General features: G+C 43.2%; 1 protein-coding gene across 15 annotated transcripts in view; it reads left to right on the top strand.

Annotated features, from left to right (window-relative positions):
• The window catches only part of LOC115205095 (prominin-1-A), a 130,239-nt gene that overhangs the window by 48,066 nt on the left and 55,268 nt on the right, over positions 1-26,905 (top strand). For all 15 annotated transcript variants that reach the window (XM_029770704.1, XM_029770702.1, XM_029770717.1 and 12 more), the window contains one exon: positions 6,155-6,360. In XM_029770704.1, the coding sequence (XP_029626564.1) occupies positions 6,155-6,360 (206 nt within the window). The remainder of the gene's footprint in view (positions 1-6,154; positions 6,361-26,905) is intronic.

Here is a 26,905-nt window from a genome sequence, read left to right as displayed (position 1 = left end):
GATGTTTTTTTCCCACCAGTCTGATTTAGTGCCTGGTCTTGTCAACTCTGTTCTAATGAGTCCTGTGCGGCTTGAGGGAAACAGAAGACGCATACGTGTTGCTGAGATTGTTATCTTTCAGTGACGAGGTCGTCATATTTTTGTTGTTGCTTAAACCGTTCAAAGAATAGAGCCACATTTGTAGGAAGAAAACAGAAACCAATCTGTTCATTATAACCGCATCTAGTGGCTAATGGAGGTTACTGACGCAACACCGGTTCTATGAAACAAGTGCAATTGCTTATTTATTTTCTCGCAACTCCATTTTCAAATCAGGTGTAGGGTTTTGGCGAATTTGCCTATATGGGTAGGGTTCAATTTAAATGTTTATTACAGAAGAAATATCAAAAAAAAGATGCATAACCATGGTAGCAATTGAAATGGAACAGTTTGGAGATAATGGGAAAATTATTTGACCGAAGGTGAGTACAGTCGTGGCCAAAAGTTTTGAGAATGTGAGAATGTATATTTGTGTCAAAGTCTGCTGCCTCAGTTTGTATAATGGCAATTTGCATATACTCCAGAATGTTATGAAGAGTGATCAAATGAATTGCAATTAATTGCAAAGTCCCTCTTTGCCATGCAAATGAACTAAATCCCCCCCAAAAAACATTTCCACTGCATTTCAGCCCTGTCACAAAAGGACCAGCTGACATCATGTCAGTGATTCTCTCGTTAATACAGGTGTGAGTGTTGACGAGGACAAGGCTGGAGATCACTCTGTCATGCTGATTGAGTTCGAATAACAGACTGGAAACTTTAAAAGGAGGGTGGTGCTCGTTGTTCATCCTCTGTCATCCATGGTTACCTGCAAGGAAACACGTTCCGCCATCATTGCTTTGCACAAAAAGGGCTTCACAGGCAAGGATGTTGCTGCCAGTAAGATTGCACCTAAATCAACCATTTATTTGGATCATCAAGAACTTCAAGGAGAGCGGTTCAATTGGTGTGAAGAAGGCTTCGGGCGCCGAAGAAAGTCCAGCAAGCGCCAGGATCGTCTCCTAAAGTTGATTCAGCTGCGGGATCGGGGCACCACCAGTACAGAGCTTGCTCAGGAATGGCAGCAGGCAGGTGTGAGTGCATCTGCACGCACAGTGAGGCAAAGACTTTTGGAGGATGGCCTGGTGTCAAGAAGGGCAGCAAAGAAGCCACTTCTCTCTAGGAAAACATCAGGGACAGACTGATATTCTGCAAAAGGTACAGGGATTGGACTGCTGAGGACTGGGGTAAAGTCATTTCCTCTGATGAATCCCCTTTCTGATTGTTTGGAGCGCTACCATCAGTCCTGTGTTATGCCAACAGTAAAGCATCCTGAGACCATTCATGTGTGGGGTTGCTTCTCAGCCAAGGGAGTGGGCTCACTCACAATTTTGCTAAAGAACACAGCCATGAATAAAGAATGGTACCAACACATCCTCGGAGAGCAACTTCTCCCAACCATCCAGGAACAGTTTGGTTACGAACAATGCCTTTTCCAGCATGATGGAGCACCTTGCCATAAGGCAAAAGTGATAACTAAGTGCCTCGGGGAACAAAACATTGATATTTTGGGTCCATGTCCAGGAAAGTCCCCAGACCTTAATCCCATTGAGAACTTGTGGTCAATCCTCAAGAGGCGGGTGGACAAACAAAAACCCACATATTCTGACAAACTCCAAGCATTGATTATGCAAGAATGGGCTGCCATCAGTCAGGATGTGGCCCAGAAGTTAATTGACAGCATGACAGGGCGGATTGCAGAGGTCTTGAAAAAGTATTGACTTTGCATCAACTTCATGTAATTGTCAATAAAAGCCTTTGACACTTATGAAATGCTTGTAATTATACTTCCGTATTCCATATTAACATTTGACAAAAATATCTAAAGACACTGAAGCAGCAAACTTTGTTGAAATTAATATTTGCGTCATTCTCAAAACTTTTGGCCACGACTGTACACAACAGTTCACCTGTGAATCCAGTTCACTTGTGAATCCAAACATTACACTGTTTATTTTACGTGCATTTTACATTTACTCTACTTTTCACCGCATTTGTTGATAACAACATCTAAAAATAGATTTTACATTCTGTCACATGATAAGATTATTCATGTAAAATGTGGGGTAGATGCAACATAAGACAAAACAATTACAAGGCTTTGAGTGAGAGGACTAACTGGTGTCTCCAAGTGTCCAAACACCTCTCCAAAAGCTTGCACAGTTCCTGAGTTATTTCAATGCACTTTTATGACTCAAAGAAGTGTCTCCAACTATAAGGTACTTTTTTGAGCTCTCCTAGCTGTGTCGTTGATGAACTAGAGCAAACACACCTATAGTTGTTTACTTTGGAACACAGCTCTGCATCCCCGCCAGCACACAATTACTGTTGCTGTTTTCACAGTCCAAAAACTGTCCATTATAAATCCAAATCTGGTTCAGGTGGGCATGATTTGAAAGCTTGTTCTATTGCCAACATGACTAGCTAAGTTATAAAATATGATCTTACAGTGTTAGGCTTTTACAAGGCAATTCAGAGAAGCAGATGGTAATTTTGGTGGGCATAGAAAGGAGTCATGAGTGCATTCAGATGTGTTTGCCATGGCAAATTTTCTTCAAAATAGACAAACACAGGCTCATTCTGTTCAGAACAACCCAGGGTATGATGCCATGTCACCTTGTAACTGTACATCAAACATAGTGATCATAAATGTTGACACTGTATATGACATGAGTTTTATGATTTGGTAATATGAAGTGTTTGGCATACTTGTATGACATCAAAGCGGTATTTATTATAATCCTCCACGTCTCATTTTTCAACGTACAGTACATCATCTTCATTTACAGCATTTCCCTCACTCAGACAACAAAACATTTGCTTAAATTGCACAAATTATTGGGAGGGATGGGGGGAAAACTTCTTGTCGTGCGTAGTGCTCAAGTTCTGAACGTCTGTCAAGTCAAAACCCATACAGCACTGAGAAGCGCACAGCCAGAGCTCTAATGTCATGTTTAGCATGTTACTCTACAGCCACTATGTTCCAATTTAGATGCTTATTAGTGTCCAAATTTGCCATTTTCAACCCGTATACGGGAACAAATATTTAAAGCATTTAATGAGAAAACTAAAAGTTGTGCTACATGAAAATATTGTCTAATTTACATTGTGTAATTTATTGATGGTCCCTAACAAGCCCCGGAGATTGGCTATCCAAAGTTAAACCAACTTTGCCACAGTCGCCTAGCTGAAGCTAATTGGCAAAATAATCTGGCTAAGCGAACACACACAACAGACACCCACATCAAACCACACCCCAAAACCAACTCGCGTTTGATTTCAGTGTTGGCAACTAGCATTTCTTCATAAACCAAATTTAAAACGAGGCCAAACCAGGAAGTGCAGTTGCCCTTTAAAAAGATTAAGATTAGAGGGAATCAGTAGGGAAAGCCATGAGAAGAGCCCAAGTCATTCAGACGTTTTGATAGCGGCCCCTTTGATCCTTTCATAACGAAGCAGCCCATTGAACATCATTGTGACAAGTTACATACGGTGCAGGAATTACTGATCCCTATTGATTTTTCCAATTTTCAAAGCCCTCACTTACTTCAGTTGACATAGGAGAAGATCAGTGCGACGGCAGCCTTACATAACAAGGGGAGATGGGAGACAGTGTTCACGATAACCAACAGGGTCATTTGAGCGCTCTCAAGTTCGGCCCATGTGCTCAAGCCTATATGTGACTCACCACCTGGATTTGGTCTCATGTAGCAAAATGTGAAATGGTGTTTTTTACGTTGGATAAAAGTAGAGACTCAGAGCTACAAAATGGTATATAATACATTGCATTTGAGGAACAATGGGAAAGTAATTCTGCTTTGAACGTTGATCCAATTGTAAACTCACTTTTGAGAAAATTGCCTTTGAATGTTTTGGTATCTCTTCTTTGTCTACACGCATTCAGCATCATTCACACCTTCTTAATCTTTAGCCCCACCCATCTCGTTTCGCTCTCGGTGCGCATACTTGACGCTCTGACTGATGATTTGTTTACCTCTGGATTACATGAAAACAGCCTAACCAGCTCTGCTGGCAACAATTTCATTACACTTTTTTTGCAGATGTTTACTGACACCAGCCATATTCAACGGGTATTGTACACACGTCACGTAATGTTAGCTAACGAGCCAGCCAGCTAGCGTTAGCCTGTTAAACAACAATGAACAAAGTGCCAACAATGAACAAAGTGCCAACAATGCCTAACATTAGGCTCTAACTAGAAAAGCAAACAGCTCTGGGAAAGGAATAATAACGTCAGCTAGGGAGCCAGTCAGCTAACGTTACCTAGCTAGCTAACAGTACACTAGCTTAATACATATAGCTAGCTGGCTAGGTAAACAGTGAACCTAGCTAGGTAAACAACATTTAAGATCACACTTATCACGTAACGTTAGCTAATGAGCCAGTCAGCTAATGTTAGTTAGCTAGCTAACAGTACACTAGCTTAAGACATATAGCTAGTTGGCTAGGTAAACAGTGAACCGAGCTAGGTAAACAACGTCTAAGATCACACACATCACGTAACGTTAGCTAATGAGCCAGTCAGCTAACGTTAGCTAGTTAAACAACAATGAACAAAGTGCCAACAATACCACAGTGCTGAGAGCTAACCAACCAGGTCCAATGTTAGCTAGCTAACATTAGGCTCTAACTAGAAAAGCAAACGACCCTGGGAAACAAATAATAACGTCAGCTAGGGAGCCAGCCAGCTAACGTTAGCTAACTAGCTAACAGTTCACTTTAGCTTGAAATTAGACACGTGAAATATCTGAAAATGTAGCTAGCTAACGCTTGACTATCTTACCTGTATACATCATCATGCATGATGGATGCGTCTCCCTGTCAGGAATGCCATACCACAGTTGCCCTTAGTTTGAAGATGTAATCCGGAGACAGGTGTTTTCTCCATCTCTTTAGCTATCATACTCTAATTCTACTGATTTCAAAACTTGATCCTCCAGAAAGTGGAGAGCAACACTTAAACAGCTCCACTACACATTTTTTTTTAAAAAGCCACGTTCAACAGGATTACCAACACAGACTGACCAGCTCAAATAGACAGAAGATATGGCAGACCAATCCAAACTCCAGCCCACTCATTATCTCAGCCAATCATGGCTAGTAGGAAGGTTGCCCCGCCATTTCTCTGGTTTAACCAACAAGTCTCGTAATTTAACAATTTTATTCGTATTTACAGATGGCATACAGGTTTGTTATTAAGGCACATGAAAGTTCACATGTTCTAGAAGGCATTTCTGCTAAAAAAACGCATTTTGATCAAAAATATTTTTTATGTTCAAACGGCTCTCCTGTGAAATTGTGACTTGCGACATACGCCTAGTTTCATGAATCAGGTCACATATGGTCATTACCCCTACCCCATCTCACCTAGCTACCCCACCCCTAGCTAACTGAAGCATTGCTACTTCTGAAGTAGCATTAGTAGTACTAATTTTTACTTTCCCCTTCACTAGAATTTGTCCCAAATTCCTTAGACAAATTGTACCTATTGAATTTAAGATTTCTGTCTCCTTTTTATTTTTGATTAAATGCGTGTCCTTTGTGTTGATCTGCCCTTATTTAAAGCTGTTTTGATGCTAAATGTAATTCAATTTATGTTTCTGTTGATTTGACATTGTTTATGGCATTATTCCTGCTATCATTTGCATGTTTGCTGCATAGAATGTAATAGTATCAAAATCACACTGACACAGAAATGATGTCAAATGGTGTCACTGTGCTGTGTCCACTGGCTTGACACGTCACACATTTGGCATTGATTTTGAGGATAACATCTCCACAGCCGTCGCTGTTGTCCAGCTTTGTGGCCAAATTGCAAAAACTGTCAAACAAGGCTATGGAGTTCTATGTACTGTGTTTAATAACATAGATTTTAAAAACTTTCATCTTAGCAGTCATGTAAAGTGTTGTCAATGCCACCTGTGGCCTCTCATCATCATTCTAGACTCATCTACTCCTCCCTCTCTACTTCTACCCCTCTCCTCACTCCCTCTCTCTCCTTCCCCCTTTCCCCTCATCCCCCTCTCTCCCCCTCCACTCCTCCTTTTCTCTCCAGGCCATCTACTATGAGGCAGGTTTCGTGGTGTGTGCCGTGCTCGGCCTGCTCTTCATGGTCCTGCTGCCCCTGGTCGGCCTCTTCTTCTGCCTGTGCCGCTGCTGCGACAACTGTGGTGGCGAGATGCACCAGCGCCAGCGGAAGAACGCAGACTGCCAACGGGGCCTGCTCACCACACTGCTCTTTGCCACCTCGCTCGTCATCACGTGAGTCCATATGCGTTGATATCTTCATTCCATGCATCACTGGTGGCAGTCAACTAAAAGTGGTTACCCTGCCTTTGTATAGGCGAGGAGGGTTCACTTAGTTCTATTCCCCTTCTGCTTAAAAGTATTTGACTTCAATGGGTTTAAATTGAAAATGTTATTTAAACAGGCCCTGGGTGTTGTTTTAGGGGGTCTTTTGTGCCTCATCTGGATTATAATCTAGGGAAAACACTGGGTAACTTTGAAGGCTGCTCTAGAAGGTTCGAAGCCACTTGGTCTACCTCAGTGCTGTAAATGTAACACTATAATACCACACATTAATCATGGCTTATATTAATCATGACTTACAATCACAGCTTACATCAAGAGACCCCCTGGAATTCTTCCTCAAAAGGCCCACTACTACATTTATAAGCAAGGTAGAGTTTGACATTTTACATGGAGATATACTATACATTTTTACTCATTCTCACTCAGTCTCATTCTCAACAGTCTTTTGACTTCATTTATGCTGTTCCTGCTTCAGTGTTCTCCCTCACAAGCTTTTTTTCGAACACAGTACATCACCTAGTGGCTTGCATCACCTTAAAAACCTCAGAACATTAGATATCCAGTGGTGATTGTGAGAAACAAATGGCCAAATGTACTTACAGCACATTATTGCCTAGGCAGTAGAAATAGCCAAATATGGAAACAATACAGACACTATCTGTGGCTTGCCTCTGGCTCTACGGTGGAGGAGAGAGGATTCGCCATGCTTCTTTTCTCTGTTTGATGTTCTTGACTTTACGGCTTTATTGGAGAGAGAGTGCGGCATTATTAGAAATTGCAGAGTGGAATCCTAGCTGCCCAGAGACAAGTGTCTGAGAGAGAAAAACCACCTAGAGCCCTTATTAAATCTCCCCGGCCACCAGACAAAGACTCCTCACCGATTCTAATGAAGCAATTACACTGGGCACAGGAAGGAGGACACTGCCTCTCGAGCTGTTTTACAGTGAGGACAGGGGGTGGTATTTCCAAGAAGAGTTTTGATTTGTGTAAGGCTTGCAGGAATATTACTAGAGAGGGAGAGAGAGAGATGAGGCATAAAAAGGACAGGAGTGGTATATTTTATTTTATTTCCAAGACTGTTTGATTGAATGTGAATGCTTATTTGAAGGTGTAGGCCTATAAGGCTTTCAGGTGTGGAGTATACGCTGAGTGTACAAAACATTAAGAACACCTGCTCCTTCCATGACATAGAGTGACCAGGGGAATCCAGGTGAGAGCTATGATCCCTTATTGATGTCACTTGTTAAATCCACTTCAATCAGTTTAGATGAAGGGGAGGAGACAGGTTAAAGAAGGATTTTTACGCCTTGAGACAAATGAGACATGGATTGTGTATGTGTGCCATTCAAATCAAATGAAATTGTATTAGTCGCATGCGCCGAATACAACAGGAATACAACAGACCTTACAGTGAAATGCTTACTTACAAGACCCTAACCAACAATGCAGTTTAAAAAATATGAATAAGGATAAGAAATAAAAGTAGCAAGTAGTTAAAGAGCAGCAGTAAAATAACAATAGCGAGACTATATACAGGGGGGTACTGGTACAGAGTCAATGTGCAGGGGTACCGGGTAGTCGAGGTAATTGAGGTAATATGTACATGTAGGTAGAGTTATTAAAGTGACTATGCATAGACAATAACAGAGAGTAGCAGCGGCGTAAAAGAGTGTGTGTGTGTGTGTGTGTGTGGGGGGGGGGGGGTAGCCATTTGATTAGATGTTCAGGAGTCTTATGGCTTGGGGGTAGCAGCTGTTTAGAAGCCTCTTGGACCTAGACGTGGTGCTCCGGTACCTCTTACCATGTGGGAGCAGAGAGAACAGTCTATGACTAGGGTGGCTTGAGTCTTTGACAATTTTTAGGGCCTTCCTCTGACACCGCCTGGTATAGAGGTCCTGAATGGCAGGAAGCTTGGCCCCAGTGATGTACTGGGCCGTGCGCACTACCGTCTGTGGGAGGCCAAGCAGTTGCCATACCAGGCAGTGATGCAACCTGTCAGGATGCTCTCGATGGTGCTGCTGTAGAAACGTTTGAGGATCTGAGGCCCCATGCCAAATCTTTTCAGTTTCCTGAGGGGGAATAGGTTTTGTTGTGCCCTCTTCACGACTGGCTTTAGTTTCTTGGGGATGTGGACACCAAGGAACTTGAAGCTCTCAACCTGCTCCACTACAGCCCCGTCGATGAGAATGGGGACGTGCTCGGTCCTCCTTTTCCTGTAGTCCTTTGTCTTGATCACGTTGAGGGAGAGGTTGTTGTCCTGGCACCACACGACCAGGTCTCTGACCTCCTCCCTATAGGCTGTCTTGTCGTTGTCGGTGATCAGGCCTACCGCTGTTGTGTCATCGGCAAACTTAATGATGGTGTTGGAGTCATGCCTGGCCGTACAGTCATGAGTGAACAGGGAGTACAGGAGGGGACTGAGCACACACCCCTGAGGGGCCCCTGTGTTGAGGATCAGCATGGCAGATGTGTTGTTACTTACCCTTACCACCTGGGGGTGGCCCGTCAGGAAGTCCAGGATGCTGTTGCAGAGGGAGGTGTTTAGTCCCAGGGTCCTTAGCTTATTGATAAGTTTTGAGGGCACTATGGTGTTGAACGCTGAGCTGTAGTCAATGAATAGCATTCTCACATAGGTGTTCCTTTTGTCCAGGTGGGAAAGGGCAGTGTGGAGTGGAATAGAGGTTGAATCATCTGTGGATCTGTTAGGGTGGTATGCAAATTGGAGTGGGTCTAGGGTTTCTGGGATAATGGTATTGATGTGAGCCATGATCAGCCTTTCACAGAACTTCATGGCTACAGATGTGAGTGCTACAGGTCAGAAGTTATTTAGGCAGGTTATCTTGGTGTTCTTGGGCACAGGGATTATGGGGGTCTGCTTAAAACATGTTGCTATTACAGACTCGGACAGGGAGAGGTTGATAATGTCAGTGAAGACACTTGCCAGTTGGTCAACGCATGCTCGCTTGACACATCCTGGTAATCCGTCTGGCCCTGCAGCCTGGTAAATGTTGACCTGTTTAAAGGTCTTACTCACATCGGCTGCGGAGAACGTGATCACACAGTCGTCCAGAACAGCTGGTGCTCTCATGCATGTTTCAGTGTTATTTGCCTCAAAGCGAGCATAGAAGTAGTTTAGCTTGTCTGGTAGGCTCTTGTCACTGGGCAGCATTCAGCTGTGCTTCCCTTTGTAGTCTGTAATATTTTGCAAGCCCTGCCACATCCGATGAGCTTCGGAGCCGGTGTAGTACCATTCAATCTTAGTTTTGTATTGACGCTTTGCCTGTTTGATGATTCGTCGGAGGGAATAGCAGGATTTCTTATAAGCTTCCGGGTTAGAGTTCTGCTCCTTGAAAGCGGCAGCCTTTAGCTCAGTGCGGATGTTGCCTGTAATCCATGGCTTCTGGTTGGGGTATGCACGTACTGTCACTGGGGACGACGTCATCATTGCACTTATTGATGAAGCAAATGCCTGATGAGCCGGTGTATGCCTTGGGAGAATCCCAGAACATATTCCAGTCTGTGCTAGCAAAATCAAATCAAATCAAATCACATTTATTTATATAGCCCTTCATATATCAGCTGAAATCTCAAAGTGCTGTACAGAAACCCAGCCTAAAACCCCAAACAGCAAGCAATGCATGTGAAAGAAGCACGGTGGCTAGGAAAAACTCCCTAGGAAAAACTCCCTAGAAAGGCCAAAAAACCTAGGAAGAAACCTAGAGAGGAACGAGGCTATGAGGGGTGGCCAGTCCTCTTCTGGCTGTGCCGGGTGGATATTATAACAGAACATGGTCAAGATGTTAAAATGTTCATAAATTACCAGCATGGTCAAATAATAATAATCATTGTAGTTGTCGAGGGTGCAACAAGCACGTCCGGTGAACAGGTCAGGGTTCCGTAGCCGCAGGCAGAACAGTTGAAACTGGAGCAGCAGCATGGCCAGGTGGACTGGGGACAGCAAGGAGTCATCATGCCAGGTAGTCCCGAGGCATGGTCCTAGGGCTCAGGTCCTCCGAGAGAAAGAAAGAGAGAATTAGAGAGAGCATATTTAAATTCACACAGGACACCGGATAAGACAAGAGAATACTCCAGATGTAACAGACTGACCCTAGCCCCCCGGCACATAAACTACTGCAGCATAAATACTGGAGGCTGAGACAGGAGGGATCAGAAGACACTGTGGCCCCATCCGATGATACCCCCGGACAGGGCCAAACAGGCAGGATATAACCCCACCCACTTTGCCAAAGCACAGCCCCCACACCACTAAGCTACAGCCCCCACAGTCCTGTAGCTTAGCATCTACTTCATCTGACTACTTTTTTATTGACCGAGTCACTGGTACTTCCTGCTTTAATTTTTGCTTGTAAGCAGGAATCTGGAGCATATAATTATGGTCAGATTTGCCAAATGGAGGGCTTTGTATGCTTCTCTGTGTGTAGAGTAAAGGTTGTCTAGAGTTTTTTCCCCTCTGATTGCACATTTCACATTATTTTATTTAACTAGTCAAGTCAGTTCTTATTTACAATGACGGCCTACCGGGGAACAGTGGGTTAACTGCCTTGTTCAAGGGCAGAACGACAGATTTTTACCTTGTCAGCTTTGGGATTTGATTCAGCAAGCTTTCGGTTACTGGCCCAACGCTCTAACCACTAGGCTACCTGCCGCCCCAAACATGCTGATAGAAATTTGGTTAAACAGATTTAAGTTTCCCTGCATTAAAGTCCCTGGCCACTAGGAGCGCCGCCTCTGGATGAGCGTTTTCCTGTTTGCTAATGGCGGAATACAGCTCATTGAGTGTTTTCTTAGTGCTAGCATTCTTAGTGCTAGCATCAGCTACGAAAAATACAGATGAAAACTCTCTAGGTAGGTAGTGTGGTCTACAGCTTATCATGAAAATTCTACCTCAGGCAAGCAAAACCTTGAGACTTCCTTAGATATCATGCACCAGCTGTTGTTTACAAATATACATAGTCCGCCCCCCCTTGTCTTACCAGACGCTGCTGTTCTATCCTGCCGATACAGCATATAACCAGCCAGCTGTATGTTGATAATGTCGTCGTTCAGCCACGACTCCGTGAAGCATAAGATTTTACAGTTTTTAATGTCCAGTTGGAAGTTTAATCTTTCTCGTAGGTGATCGATTTTATTTTCCAATGAATTCAGTGGGGGTTTATTCGATTTCCTATGATTTCTCAGAAGGCAGCCCGACCCCCGTCCTCTTTTTCTCCGTCTTTTCTTCACGCAAATGATAGGGATTTGGGCCTTGTCCCGGGGAAGCAGTATGCCCTTCACGTCAGGCTCGTCGGACTCGTTAAAGGAAAAAAAAAGCTTCTGCCAGTTTGTGTTAAGTAATCACTGTTCTGATGTCCAGAAGTTATTTATGGTCATAAGAGACGATAGCAGCAACATTATGTACAAAATAAGTTAAAAAAATAAGTTACAAACAACGCAAAAAAACGAACTAAAAACACAGATGGTTAGGAGTAGGGCTAGGCGATATATGACGTTTTTTTTTCTTTGATATATTCGGTTTTATGTTTTTGCGCGATATGGAAAATGCCTGTATCGCAAGAATCAAGGTTCTGTTACAATGTTACATTTTACAAATGCAGCATCTCACTCTCTCTTCTCCGTCATCCTAATGTCGAATCATGTCCCAATTGCGTGACAACGCGTGCACAGAGGTTATCCACCAATCACAACCCTAGACAGCCTTTCACAAATTGTAACCACGCCTGAGAAGTGTAGCGGCGGTAAAAGTTCCACCAAAATGGAAAGTGAGGAAGCCAGCTCAGCCTCTCGTGAGGATGAAATCATCCCCAAAAAGGACAGCAATGTTTTTTCAGTAATATGGAAGTGGTTCAGGTTTAAGAGGTCTGATGTTCAGCAAACTAATTTCCTGTGGAAAATGTGTCGAAAGACAATTTCTACAAAAAGTAGCTGTACAACCAACCTCTTCCATCACCTGCAACTGAAACACACGGTGGAATGGGAGGAATGCGTGAGACGACACAATGCCGATTCCAGTCGCCCGGTTCCCAAAACGTCTGCTAAAAGACAAACTAACATAGCTGCATCCTTTTCAAACGTAATCCTTTATGACAAGAGAAGTTTGAGGTGGAAGGACATAACAGATGCAGTTACCTATTACATATCGAAAGATATGGTTTCTATCTTTACAGTAGAAAAGCCAGGCTTTAAAAAGCTGCTAGGTACAGTTGACCACAAATATCAGCTGCCAAGCCGCAAGTATTTCACCTAAGAAGCCCTGCCGCGATAATACACTGCAACCCGCGAAAGAGTCGCAGAGAAGCGACTCTTATTTTGTGGTTCTTATTTTTCCACCAGAGCCATACTTAAGTTTGACAGTCCACTCCACTGAAGACTGGAAATTGCTAAATGTCTGCCTCCAGACGTCTTACTTCCCCACGATGAAACATTCCTAAACAATAGAATAGACGTGTGGGTGTGTGTTGTTCATTTGTTTTGCAGAAATAGGCCTTGAGGCCTTGTATATTCTTTTATCTTAATAAAGAAGAATTATGTCTTGGCCTTTTTAAATTTGTTTAGAGAAAAACAAGAAATCGAGATATATATCGTGAATCACCCAAACCTCAGAAAAAAATGTAGATATTACTTTTAGGCCATATCGCCCAGCCCTAGTTAGGAGCACGTAAAACGTCAGCCATCTTCTCCGGCGCCATGATTCAGAAGGTGAATGGGCAAGACGAAAGATTTAAGTGCCTTTGAATGGGGTTTGGTAGTAGGTGCCAGGCGCACCGGTTTGGGTCAAGAACTCCAACGCTACTGGGTTTTTCACTCTCAACAGTTTCCCATGTGTATTAAGAATGGTCCACCACCCAAAGGACATCCAGCCAATTTGACACAACTATGGGAAGCATTGGAGTCAACATGGGCCAGCATCCCTGTGGAACGCTTTCGACTCCTTGTAGAGTCGCTCAGCATCCCTGTGGAACGCTTTCGACTCCTTGTAGAGTCACTCAGGCTTGAAATAGAGCAGCACAGTCAAGCCTTCACCATACATTCTTAATCACTTTGTAAATGTCAGTCCCGGCCACCACATGACTTTCTAATGTTTTTGAATTAATACATTTATTCTCTGAATGATGCAAGATACTAAAAAACAAATAAATAAAATTCTTCAAAAATGGATGGAGACTACTGATTATGTTTGGACCACAGTATAATAATCAGTATCACGACATACTAGACCTATATGGTTTTAGTAACCTTACAATGAAAAGATGATTTGCTGTCTGCGGTAAGTAGAGGTTCCCTTGTCTCGTAATGGACCCATGATGTGATCCACTGGTCAATTTCCAGACCAGTCTATTTCTAGACCATTAAGTTTGCCCAGTACTACAGAACCAAGTTGCAAACTAGTATTTGCCAATGTAGTTGACCCAAGTATGTTATTTCTGTCCCTGTCTAGAAGTATTAACATGAGATACAGAAAAGGTGTACAAATATATAGTGCCTTCAGAAAATATTCACACCCCTTGACTTTTTCCACATTTTGTTGTGTTACAGCCTCAATTTCAAATTGAGTACATTTCGATTTTTTGTCACTGGCCTACACACAATATCCCAAAATGTCGAAGTGGAATTATGTTTTTCGGAATACTTACAAATGAATTAAAAATGAAAAGCTAAAATGTCTTGAGTCAATACGAATTCAACCCCTATGTTATGCCAAGACTAAATAAGTTAACGTGTAAAAATGTGCTTAACATGTCACATAAGTTGCATAAACTCTGTGTGAATGACTACCTCGTCTCTGTATCCCACACATACAATTATCTGTAAGGTCCCTCCGTCAAGCAGTGGATTTCAAACACACATTCAACCACAAAGACCAGAGAGGTTTTCCAATGCCTCTAAAAGAAGGGCACCTATTAGTAGATGGGTAAAAAAATGTAATAACAGACATTGAATAAATCCCTTTGAGCATGGTGAAGTTATTAATTACACTTTGGATGGTGTATCAATACACAAAGTCACTTCTAAGATACAGGTGTCCTTCCTTACTCATTTGCCAGAGAGGAAGGAAACCGCTCAGGAATTTCACCATGAGGCCAATGGTGACTTTAAAACAGTTACAGAGTTTAATGGCTGTGATAGGAGGACATTTAGAATGGATCGATGACATTGTAGTTAATCCACAATACTAACATAAATGACAGAGTGAAAAGGAGGAAGCCTGTGCAGAATGGAAATATTCCAAAACATGCATCCTGTTTGCATTAAGGCACTGAAGTAAAACTGCAAAAAATGGGGCAAATAAATTAACTTCATGTCCTGAATACAAAGTGTTATGTTTGGGGCAAATCCAATACAACACATCACTGAGTACCACTCAATATATTTTCAAGCATGGTGGTGGCTGCATCATGTTATGAATATGCTTTTGGGGGGGTATTAAAAGAAACAGAATAGATCTAAGTACAGGCAAAATCCTAGAGGAAAACCTGGTTCAGTCTGCTTTCCAACAGACACTGGGAGATGAATTCACATTTCAGCAGGACAATAACCTGAAACACATGCCAAATATACACTGGAGTTACTTACCAAGTCTACATTAGGCCTTTTCACAATGGCATTGTTTTTAGTCCTAGGCTATCTTAGCTCCAGGCTAGACTGTCCCTGTGCTAGCTTAGCCTGTGTTCACGCAAGCATTTGTTAACCCTGGTCTGTGCTTTAGACCTAGGCTAAGGATTCATACTTGTATTCCAAATTAGAGGTCGACCGATTAATCGGAATGGCCGATTAATTAGGGACGATTTCAAGTTTTCATAACAATCGGTAATCGGTATTTTTGGCCACCGATTTGCCGCTTTTTTATTTTATTTTTATATAAATATTTTTTAACTAGGGAAGTCAGTTAAGAACACATTCTTATTTTCAATGACTGCCTAGGAACGGTGGGTTAACTGCCTTGTTCAGGGGCAGAACGACAGATTTTTACCTTGTCAGCTTGGGGATGCAACCTTACGGTTAACTAGTCCAACGCTCTAACCACCTGCTTTACATTGCACTCCACGAGGAGCCTGCATGTTACGCGAATGCAGTAAGAAGCCAAGGTAAGTTGCTAGCTAGCATTAAACTTATCTTATAAAAAACAATCAATCCTAATCACTAGTTAACTACACATGGTTGATGATATTACTAGTTTATCTAGCCTGTCCTGCGTTGCATATAATCGATGCGGTGCGCATTCGCGAAAAAGGACTGTCGTTGCTCCAACTTGTACCTAACCATAAACATCAATGTCTTTCTTAAAATCAATACACAAGTATATATTTTTAAACCTGCATCTTTAGTTAATATTGCCTGCTAACATTAATTTCTTTTAACTAGGGAAAATGTGTCACCTCTGCAACAGAGTCAGGGTATATGCAGCAGTTTGGGCCGCCTGGCTCGTTGCGAACTGTGAAGACTATTTCTTCCTAACAAAGACAACCGACTTCGCCAAACGGGGGATGATTTAACAAAAGCGCATTTGCGAAAAAAGCACAATCGTTGCACGACTGTACCTAACCATAAACATCAATGCCTTTCTTAAAATCAATACACAGAAGTATATATTTTTAAACCTGCATATTTAGCTAAAAGAAATCCAGGTTAGCAGGCAATATTAACCAGGTGAAATTGTCACTTCTCTTCTGTTCATCGCACGCAGAGTCAGGGTATATGCAACAGTTTGGGCCGCCTGGCTCTTTGCGAACGAATTTGCCAGAATTTTACGTAATTATGACATAACATTGAAGGTTGTGCAATGCAACAGGAACATTTAGACTTATGGATGCCACCCGTTAGGTAAAATACGGAATGGTTCCGTATTTCACTGAAAGAATAAATGTGATAGTTTCCGGATTTGACCATATTAATGACCTAAGGCTTGTGTTTCTGTGTGTTATTATGTTATAATTAAGTCTATGATTTGATAGAGCAGTCTGACTGAGCGATGGTAGGCACCAGCAGGCTCGTAAGCATTCATTCAAAATAGCACTTTCGTGTGTTTTGCCAGAAGCCCTTCGCAATGCATTGCGCTGTTTATGACTTCAAGCCTATCAACTCCCAAGATGAGGCTGGTGTAACCGATGTGAAATGGCTAACTAGTTAGCGGGGTGTGCGCTAATAGCGTTTCAAACGTCACTCGCTCTGAGACTTGGAGTAGTTGTTCTCCTTGCTCTGCATGGGTAACGCTGCTTCGAGGGTGGCTGTTGTCGATGTGTTCCTGACTCGAGCCCAGGTAGGAGCGAGGAGAGGGACGGAAGCTATACTATTACACTGGCAATACTAAAGTGCCTATAAGAACATCCAATAGTCAAAGGTATATGAAATACAAATCGTATAGAGAGAAATAGTCCTATAATTCCTATAATAACTACAACCTAAAACTTCTTACCTGGGAATATTGAAGACTCATGTTAAAGGAACCACCAGCTTTCATATGTTCTCATGTTCTGAGCAAGGCACTTAAATGTTAGCTTTCTTACATGGCACATAATGCACTTTTGCTTTCTTCTCCAACACTTTGTTTTTGCATTATTTAAACCAAATTGAATATGTTTCATTATTTATTTGAGGCTAAATTGATTTTATTTTTGTATTATATTAAGTTAAAATAAGTGTTCATTCAGTATTGTTGTAATTGTCATTATTACAAATAAATAAATAAATCGGCCGATTAATCGGTACCGGCTTTTCTGGGCTCTTCAATAATCGGTATCGGCGTTGAAAAATCATAATCGGTCGACCTCTATTCCAAATCCCTGGGATAACGCGGACAAACACAACATGCGACCGACATTCTATCTCTGACACACGACCAATGTTATAAGCAGTACAACATTTATTAACACAATATTTCCTCTTGCTTCTAGCCCAGCATTTGATTTCCAACACAGTGATGGTTTGTATAAACCTTGCTGTCTGCCTGTTCCGACATCGGGAACAATGTTTAACTTTTGAAATTCGATCTCGCCCCTGTACAGCAAATGCATGCAAACGATCGATACATCAACTTTTCTGATCCATTTTTACATTGACATTTTAGTCATTTACCAGACGCTCTTATACAGAGCGACTTACAGTAGTGAATGCATACATTTTTCTCCGTACTGGTCCCCCGTGGGGATCCAGGCAAAATCATGCAACAATATTATCAGCATGGATATATGCAATTAAATGTTAATAGAAAAGCAATGAAAACAGAGGGAAATGTAGTGTTTGCTGCCCTTCCAGCTGTAGAGTTTGTAGCTTTAGTTGGCTAAGTGAGAAGAGGTTAGCCAGCCTGCATAGCAAACATTTTTGTTAGGCAGAGCAACCAATGTTTTTGCACGGATTAAAGTATTTTGGTTTAAATAGTATAAATGTACTTGTCAAAATAACGTGCAGAACGCATTACAGGCATCACGAGCATGAAAGTGGCGCTTTTGTGATGGACAGTGAGCATGCTAGGCGTTGTTCTTGAATCCGTTTCACACTGGCTATTTTGGCACTGTGTTTCTGGTGCTAACCCTGAAAAGCAGGTGCTAACCCTGCTCCGGAGCAGGGCCAGCTAGCCCTGGGCTAAAGTTGGTGCTAGCCCACTTTACAATGTGCAAGTGTGAACAATCGCTTAGCCCCAGGCTAAAATCTCCCTTAGCCCAGGGCTAAGGCGCAGTGTGAAAGCGCCTATTGGATGTTCCTGAGTGGCCTAGTTACAGCTTTGACTTAGATCGGCTTAAAAATCTATGGCAAGACATGAAAATGGCTGTCTAGCAATGATCAACAACCAACTTCACAGTTTGAAGAATTTTTAAAAGAATAATGTGCAAATATTGTACAATCCAGGTGTGCAAAGCTCTCAGAGACTTACCCAGAAAGACTCAAAACTGTAATCCCTGCCAAATGTGATTCTAATATGTATTTAATACTTATGTAATCAAGATATAGATATAGATATTTTTTATTTAGCTTCTTTTTTTAAACTTTTTTTTTGGTACAAATATTAGAATATTTCTTCCACTTTGACATTAGAGTATTTTATGTTGATCATTGATCAAAAAATTACAATTAACTACATTTGAATCCCAGTTTGTAACACAACAAAATATGGAATACGTCAAGAGGCATGAATACATTCTGAAGGCGCTGTATGATGTATTGGGGGCTCCGTTCTGCCGTGTCTTTAACAACATAAGATGTGCTTGATTAATAATTAACGACGTGACCCAATTAGTGTGTTGAAACAAATTCTCATCACTGCCCTGCTTTCTCCGGGTGCACAGAACACTGCCAGTGTGGTGTTACACGCCATGGGGAGCTGAACACACAGACACACTCGTAGGCGCAGACTCACGCATAGACGCACAGTTGCACGCACACCAACTCAGGCACATGCCTACGTACAAACACATAGACACACACACACTTTCACACTCTCTCACACACCTCAACACACACACACACTCGCACACCACAGGGACACATCATGCGCATGGCTATTTTTAGTAGATTCTTTTGATATTGGGTTGAGTATTAAGTTAAATCTGTCACAAAGGAATCAGAAATGACTTCAGAGAGTTGTAGGATTTAAAGGAATAGACATGGTATTCTTCAATCAGTAGACTTGGGAGCTGTATTGTTTTGACTTCTACTTTGTATACTCTACATGTGTTACTGTGTCAGATGAAACCTTCAAATCAACCTTTAATCTTCCAGGTATTACATTGTTATCACCTCACCTGCTGGTACTTGTCTTCCACACTCTCTTGTTCACAAATAATACACCATTTGTGGCATTTTGGCTGAGCTGATCTTAATATAATGTGATGTATTGCCTACTCACATCTTTGATACATTTTCAGTTATGAAACATATGAGATGGATTGTTTTTGCTTCTTCACATTAGTACACACTACAGTATAGAGCAATACAGTACCTAACCTGTATATGAATACTGTATGGATCTTACACACACTACAGCATAGAGCCATACAGTACTTAACCTGTATATGAATACTGTATGGATCTTACACACACTACCTTTCCCTGCACATCATTATTGTCAGATGACTATATCCCTCCACAGCCACCTCTCTCAGCCAACAGTGAGCTCGCCAGAAGCTGTTGCCAAGGCACTAAACTCCTGCCATTAGGCCTTGTTGTCATTTGAGAGCGATATGAAAGGGTGGCACCGCTGTACTGTAGCTCTGAGAGCAAAGCATCTGCTTTAACAAGATACAGATAGACAAGACAGGGACAGGGACGGACAGGCGGACGGCAGATGGACGAACGGACAGAGGGACAGTACAAACTGGCAAGCGGGCACACAGACAGACAGACCACACAGACAGACAACACAGACCGACCGGCTGACGGGGGAGACAGATCGACCGTCCCACAGACAGACAGGGGAGGGCCCATCTTACATCTTAGCTAATAATATCAGGCTCCCCGAAAAGATGAGCCCCAGACAGGTCATCACAGGTGACTGAGGAGAGATATTATTACCCCTGTTAATGAAAGCGTATTATGGCGTAAATAATGATTACTGTAGCATCATTAGCTGTTGAACTATTGAACTTTCTCAGGGTAAATTCAGTAATGAGGCAGTCACGCCCTGACCAATTTTTCGGGTTTTTAAAAATCATTCTTGCTTAATGTTCGCTCGTTTACAATCTTAAGCTGAGGGAATGGAGAAAAAGGGCTGAACATTATGGATGATAGTAGGGCTGACTCCATTTAGTCGACTGATTGTTTGGTTGACTGATTTCTTTTGTCTAGCAGTCGCAATAATTCATTTTTTCATGGTGCACATGACACCTGTCTAATTCGTCTCAGTGGACTAATCAGTTGCGGAGGCCACGGGGATGGCACAGTCCATCACTCTAAGACATGTGATACTGAAATTGTATTTGGTTATATTATGTAAAAATAATGGTGCAACACTAATAAATGTAATATTATTTTATAACAAATGCGCTTTCTCCCTCGTTGGATATGGTTCTGAAACATAATGTTCAGTGCGCCGTAGAATTGGTGCCTTTCCCTATGTTGCTGTGTGCATAATAGCAAAATGAACCAGCATATTGGGATTGAGAACAATGCGGCGGAGGCAGCAGCAGCAAAGATGAGGAAACAGCCCTTGCCTTAAGCCCTATTCGGACGGGATTAGTTTTACTGGGGGTGGTCGGGTAATGTAATTATGTGCACAAGCACAAAAAACAGCACATCTGTAATTTTTGTCCAGTCTGAATCTGCCATGTCAGTAATTTGTACATGGCAGGAGAGTAAGAATTCCAGCCACAATAATGTTTTTTGGCGAACTCCAAGGTCCTCTGATAATGCTAGTCCTGTGGAATAACTGATTCGACAAAAATGTAACGAAGTGCTACTCATAACCTATATATGAAGGGCCTACATACAGTGCATTCAGGAAGTATTCAGACCCCTTGACCTTTCCACATTTTGGTACGTTACAGCCTTATTCTAAAATTGATTAAATACATGTTTTTCTTTGTCAATCCTCACACAATACCCCATAATGACAAAGCAAAACAGGGTTTTTATAAATTTTTGCAAATGTATTACAAATAAAAAACAGAAATACCTTATTTACATAAGTATTCAGACCCTTTCCTATGAGACTCGAAATTGAGCTCAGGTGCATACTGTTTCCATTGATCATCCTTGAGATGTTTCTACAACTTGATTGGAGTCCACCTGTGGTAAATTCAATTGATTAGACATGATTTGGAAAGGCACACACCTGTTTATATAAGGTCCCACGGTTGACAGTTTATGTCAGAGCAAAAACCAAGCCATGAGGTCGAAGGAATTGTCCGTAGAGCTCCGAGACAGGATAGTTTCGAGGAACAGAAAGTCTGCACCATTGACGGGCCCCAAGAACACAGTAGCCTCAATCATTCTTAAATGGAAGAAGTTTGGAACCACCAAGACTCTTCCTAGAGCTGGCCGTCTGGCCAAACTGGGAAAAAGGCCTTGGTCAGGGAGGTGACCAAGAACCCGATGGTCACTCTGACAGAGCTCCAAAGTTCCTCTGTGGAGATGGGAGAACGTTCCAGAAGGACAACCATCTCTGCAGCACTCCACCAATCAGGCCTTTATGGTAGAGTGGCCAGATGGAAGCCACTTCTCAGTAAAAGGCACATGACAGCCGGCTTGGAGCTAAAAGGCAACTAAAGACTCTCAAAATTCTCTGGTCTGGTGAAACCAGGATTCAACTCTTTGGCCTGAATGCCAAGCGGCACGTCTGGAGGGAACCTGGCACCATCCCTACTGTGAAGCATGCTGTGGGGATGTTTTTCAGGGGCAGAGACTGGGAGACTAGTCAGGATCGAGGGAAAGATGAACGGAGCAAAGTACAGAAAGATCCTTGATGAAAACCTGCCACAGAGCGCTCAGGACCACAGACTGGGGTGAATGTTCACCTTCCAACAGGACAACGACTCTAAGCACACAGCCAAGACAACACAGGAGTGGCTTCGGGTCTCTGAAAATAACCTTACAGCGATGCTCTCCATCCAATCTGACAGAGCTTGAGAGGATCTGCAGAGAAGAATGTGAGAAACTTCCCAAATACAGGTGTGCTAAGCTTGTAGTGTTATACCCAAGTAGACTCAAGGCTGTAATCACTGCCAAAGGTGCTTCAACAAAGTACTGAGCAAAGGGTCTGAATATTTATGTAAATGGTATATTTCAGTTTTATATTTTTAATACAAAAAAATCATTTTTTGCTTTGTCATTATGGGGCGACACTATACCAAAATGGTTTGGTATGGTTTAGAAACTTGGGAACCAAGCTTGTGTTATCAGTGTAGCCCTGTTATCGCCTGTATTCCAGCCTTCCGTCATATCTGTCAATTTATTTGAAAAAAATAAAGAATTACAGGGGGAAGTTTGGATTGTCCGAATTGTCCTCTGGAATAACGGACGTTCTGGGGTCATAATTACATAACCAACGTTCTCTAGTAATTATAGTCCCGTGCAAATAGGGCTTAGCCTAATTGTCTTTGAAAATTGACGGAGCAAACTCAAACTTAATTAGGTCTATAATCAATAGCCTAACTGTTAAATGTGCCTGGCTTTGTAAACCATCCATATATGTCTACAGAAATATGACAGATCTTGCTTCTGCTGCCTGTTTGAGTGTTTGTTTAATAGCCTACTTATTCTGTGACCACCAAGCCTCATGCGATGGCCAAATGTCGGATGAAGCAATTTCACAGATTTGGCTGTTTTTCATCTTTGCCATGCTGTAATAAAGCCTTTACAATAGTTTTTTTGTTCAACCAGAGTGGTATTACTTATGATTTTATTTATTGTTGTTTACGCTGTAAACAGGCAGAAAAATGATATTGTGATCTAACAGCACCTGTTTGTCACATATAATATACACGCAACTCTTGCTGCATTTTTTTGGATCTCCTTCTTATTGTTATTATTAGAGTTATTGTTATGATCATCATTATAATAATAAGTAATGTCGTTATCATGAGTAGGCTTTGTATGGTAATCTTGTATAACCGCCATTAAGCTGTAGGCCTAAGAGCTTGTCCTGTTTAGTCTACCGTAATTTACTAAGGCCTTTATTTAGGCTACTGTATCAATCAATCATTCATTTGTTCACGCCATCACACAGCACACGAGACATTCCTGCTTTGAAATGCAATCAAGCATTTTACTTTTAATTAAGTGACAAATGGAGCTTTGAATAATTAGCCTAAACAATAAATAAACCGCAATTCACAAATGCATTCAACTGTTTTTAGTCTGCTGTAATAAAGGCTTTATATAGAACAGACTCTGGTACACTTATTTAATTAGTGTTGTTTACACTGTTCCAAATGGTCAGAAGAAATATTGTAATCTAACAGCAACTGTATGGCACACAATATTCATGCAACGCTTGCTCCTATACCCTCCTTTTACTTGATCTCCAGTAGTTTCCACAACTAATTCAAATGTCTTCCACAAATCTGACTTTCCCTTTCCCTCCTGAGCAACCAGTAAATATTTGCCCGTTTCGAGTTTATTTTTCATATCCTCCGCATCCGTTTTACTGTCGAAATTACTGTGTTCGGAGTTTGTTATAACCAAATGTTTTATTTATTAATTGTATATATATTTCCTTTATTACCCTCCAACCCTACCAACCCTCCCCCAATGTATTGATGTGATTATGATAGGCTATATGTCAGGCCCTATTGGTCACATGCATGCAAGCTTACATGTGTCACGTAAAGGGAGCAAGGGTCAAGGGATTAGGGAATGTTTTTCCGAAACAAGTAAGAAGCTAAATGGCTGAAATGATGTTGCAAGCTTCGAGCACGGACATACGCAATAAACACTTTCTGTGCTGTGGTGCCTTTTCACTGCAGTAAGGAGGAGAGCGAGACAATGTGCGCCAGTCACACAGGCACTCGCAGTCATTTCTTTTAACACAGTGTGATTATTGGGCTCTTTCTTGAGTCATTTGTGTGTAATTATTTATTCAAACAGTGTGCTTAAAGCATCAGACAAGCTCATGCATATGTAGTTGGTTTTATTCAATATATGGAAAAATAAGCATAAACATTTCGACCAAACGATTGGTCGAAAGAACAGGACGGCTCTCTGTCGACCAAGATTTTTTTTTAGTCGGGGACGGTCCTAGACGATAGTGATATAACGATATTATTTAGAAAATACGGATTTTTTTCCTGTTTGTTTTGCAACCAAGACTGTGACAGGAGCTCTTGGTGGATCTCCTAGTTTGAAATAGAAGCATTTGTGTGGTAGATAAAGACGTCTTTCATTCCTTTGTGTAACTTATCTTTGTGGACAGATAGCAGCTCTGCTTCTGTCCCCTACATTTTACAGTTTGGAGCATACAGTGGTCCTGTTCAGCCCTTTATGTGGCCAGGGGGAACGGCGTTATCTTTCTGGTTAGGAAATAGAAAAGCTATGTCACGCACACACAGACACTGGCACATACACTCACACTCACACGTGAATGGACACATTCATGCACATGTACAAACAAACATGTGGCAGCAATCCCCTGACATGAATGTGTTACACACACATTATTGCACACAGACAAGACAAGACACCACACACACACACACACACACACACACACACACATATGCATGCATGCACACACAAACACGTGTTAGGAATTTCCTGACTTTAATGTATTATGTTTACAAACCTGTGTGTGTGTGTGTGTGTGTGTGTGTGTGTGTGTGTGTGTAGTTGCGTGCAGCTATAATGTGCACTGGCTTGCCCAGTGAATGACCATAGGCAACATCACAGGGATGCCAGTCCTCCGCTTGACTGGGGATATTTGTGTCCAGTGGCGGCTTGGAGGGACTTCTCACTGGAGAGAGAGAATCTAAGGGACCCTGAAATCACAGCAATAGAATTGTCTTGAGCATTGGTTAGATGGCTAAGGACCACATCATACCATAGCATAAGGAAATAAACAAATGTACAGTATGTTGTCTTATCATCAGGTGAATGATAATGGCAAGGATGTCACTCCCTGACCTGAGAGAGCCTTTTTTATGTCTCTATTTAGGTTTGGTCAGGGTGTGATTTGGGTGGGCATTCTATGTCCTTTTTTCTATGCTTTGTATTTCTTTGTTTTGGCCTGGTATGGCTCTCAATCAGGGACAGCTGTACATCGTTGTTGCTGATTGGGAGTCATACTTAGGCAGCCTGTTTTCCTTTGGGGTTTGTGGGTAGTTCATTTCTGTTTAGTGTTTTGTTATACCTGACAGAACTGTTTGGCTGTCATTTTCTTGTTTTGTTCAAAGTGTCTCGATTAAAATGAAATATGAGCACTCAACACGCTGCGCCTTGGTCTACTTCTTCAGACAGCCGTTACAGAACTACCCACCTACAATAGACCAAGCAGCGTTCTAAGGAGGAGCAGAGGGTTCAGGACTCCTGGACTTGGGAAGAAATACTGGAAGGAAGGGGACCTTGGAGACAGGCTGGAGAATACCGCCGCCCGCCGGAGGAGATAGAGGCAGCGAAGGCAGAACGGCGTTTCTGGGAGGATCGGCTGGCACGGCAAGAGGAGGAGAGGCAGCCCCAAGATTGTTTTTGGGGGGGGCACACGGGACGGTCGGCGGTGCCGAGGATGGAACCAGAGCCAGTTGGGGTGAAGTTGGAGGTGAGCGACGGGAGCGAAGCAGAGACAGTGAAGGATTTGATGGGGAGATTGGAGGAGAGAGATATGAGAGAGCTGCTGTGTTGGTGCATGAGGCACGACATTCGCCCTACGGAGCGTGTCCTCGAATTGATGTCACCTGAGTCAGCTCTCCATACTCGTCCTGAGGTGCGTGCTAGCCGTCTGGTGAAGACTGTGCCAGCCCCGCGCACCAGGCCTCCTGTGCGCCTCCCCAGCCCTGCACGTCTTGTGCCTGCTCCCAGAGTCAGGCCTCCTGCATGTCTCCCCAGCCTGGTGAATCCTGTGCCGGCGCCCAGAGCCAGGCCTCCTGCATGTCTCCCCAGCCTGGTGAGTCCTGTGCCTGCGCCCAGAGCCAGGCCTCCTGCAAGTCTCCCCAGCCTGGTGAGTCCTGTGCCTGCTCCCAGAGCCAGGCCTCCTGCAAGTCTCCCCAGCCTGGTGAGTCCTGTGCCTGCTCCCAGAGCCAGGCCTCCTGCATGTCTCCCCAGCCTGGTGAGTCCTGGGCCTGCGCCCAGAGCCAGGCCTCCTGCATGTCTCCCCAGCCTGGTGAGTCCTGTGCCTGCGCCCAGAGCCAGGCCTCCTGCAAGTCTCCCTAGCCTGGTGAGTCCTGTGCCTGCTCCCAGAGCCAGGGCTCTTGCAAGTCTCCCCAGCCTGGTGAGTCCTGTGCCTGCTCCCAGAGCCAGGCCTCCTGCAAGTCTCCCCAGCCTGGTGAGTCCTGTGCCTGCGCCCAGAGCCAGGTCTCCTGCAAGTCTCCCCAGCCTGGTCCTCCGGCGTAGCCAGAGTCGCCCGCCTGTCCTCCGGCGCAGCCAGAGTCGCCCGCCTGTCCTCCGGCGCAGCCAGAGTCGCCCGCCTGTCCTCCGGCGCAGCCAGAGTCGCCCGCCTGTCCTCCGGCGCAGCCAGAGTCGCCCGCCTGTCCTCCGGCGCAGCCAAAGTCGCCGCCTGTCCTCCGGCGCAGCCAGAGTCGCCCTCCAGTCCGGGGCCCGCAGCGAGGGACCCCGCTCTAGAGGCGCCACCAAAGTGGGGTGAGCCAGTGGTGGAGCGGGGTCTGCGTCCCGCTCCAGAGCTGCCACCGCGGAGAAATGCCCACCCAGACCCTCCCCTATAGGTTCAGGTTTTGCGGCCGGAGTCCGCACCTTTGGGGGGGTACTGTTACGCCCTGACCTGAGAGAGCCTTTTTTATGTCTCTATTTAGGTTTGGTCAGGGTGTGATTTGGGTGGGCATTCTATGTCCTTTTTTCTATGCTTTGTATTTCTTTGTTTTGGCCTGGTATGGCTCTCAAT

Source organism: Salmo trutta, chromosome 13 (genome assembly GCF_901001165.1).
Source record: "Salmo trutta chromosome 13, fSalTru1.1, whole genome shotgun sequence".
Lineage (NCBI taxonomy): Eukaryota > Metazoa > Chordata > Actinopteri > Salmoniformes > Salmonidae > Salmo > Salmo trutta.
Note: the sequence above shows the minus strand (reverse complement) of the source record. Positions and strands in the feature narration are given on the sequence as shown.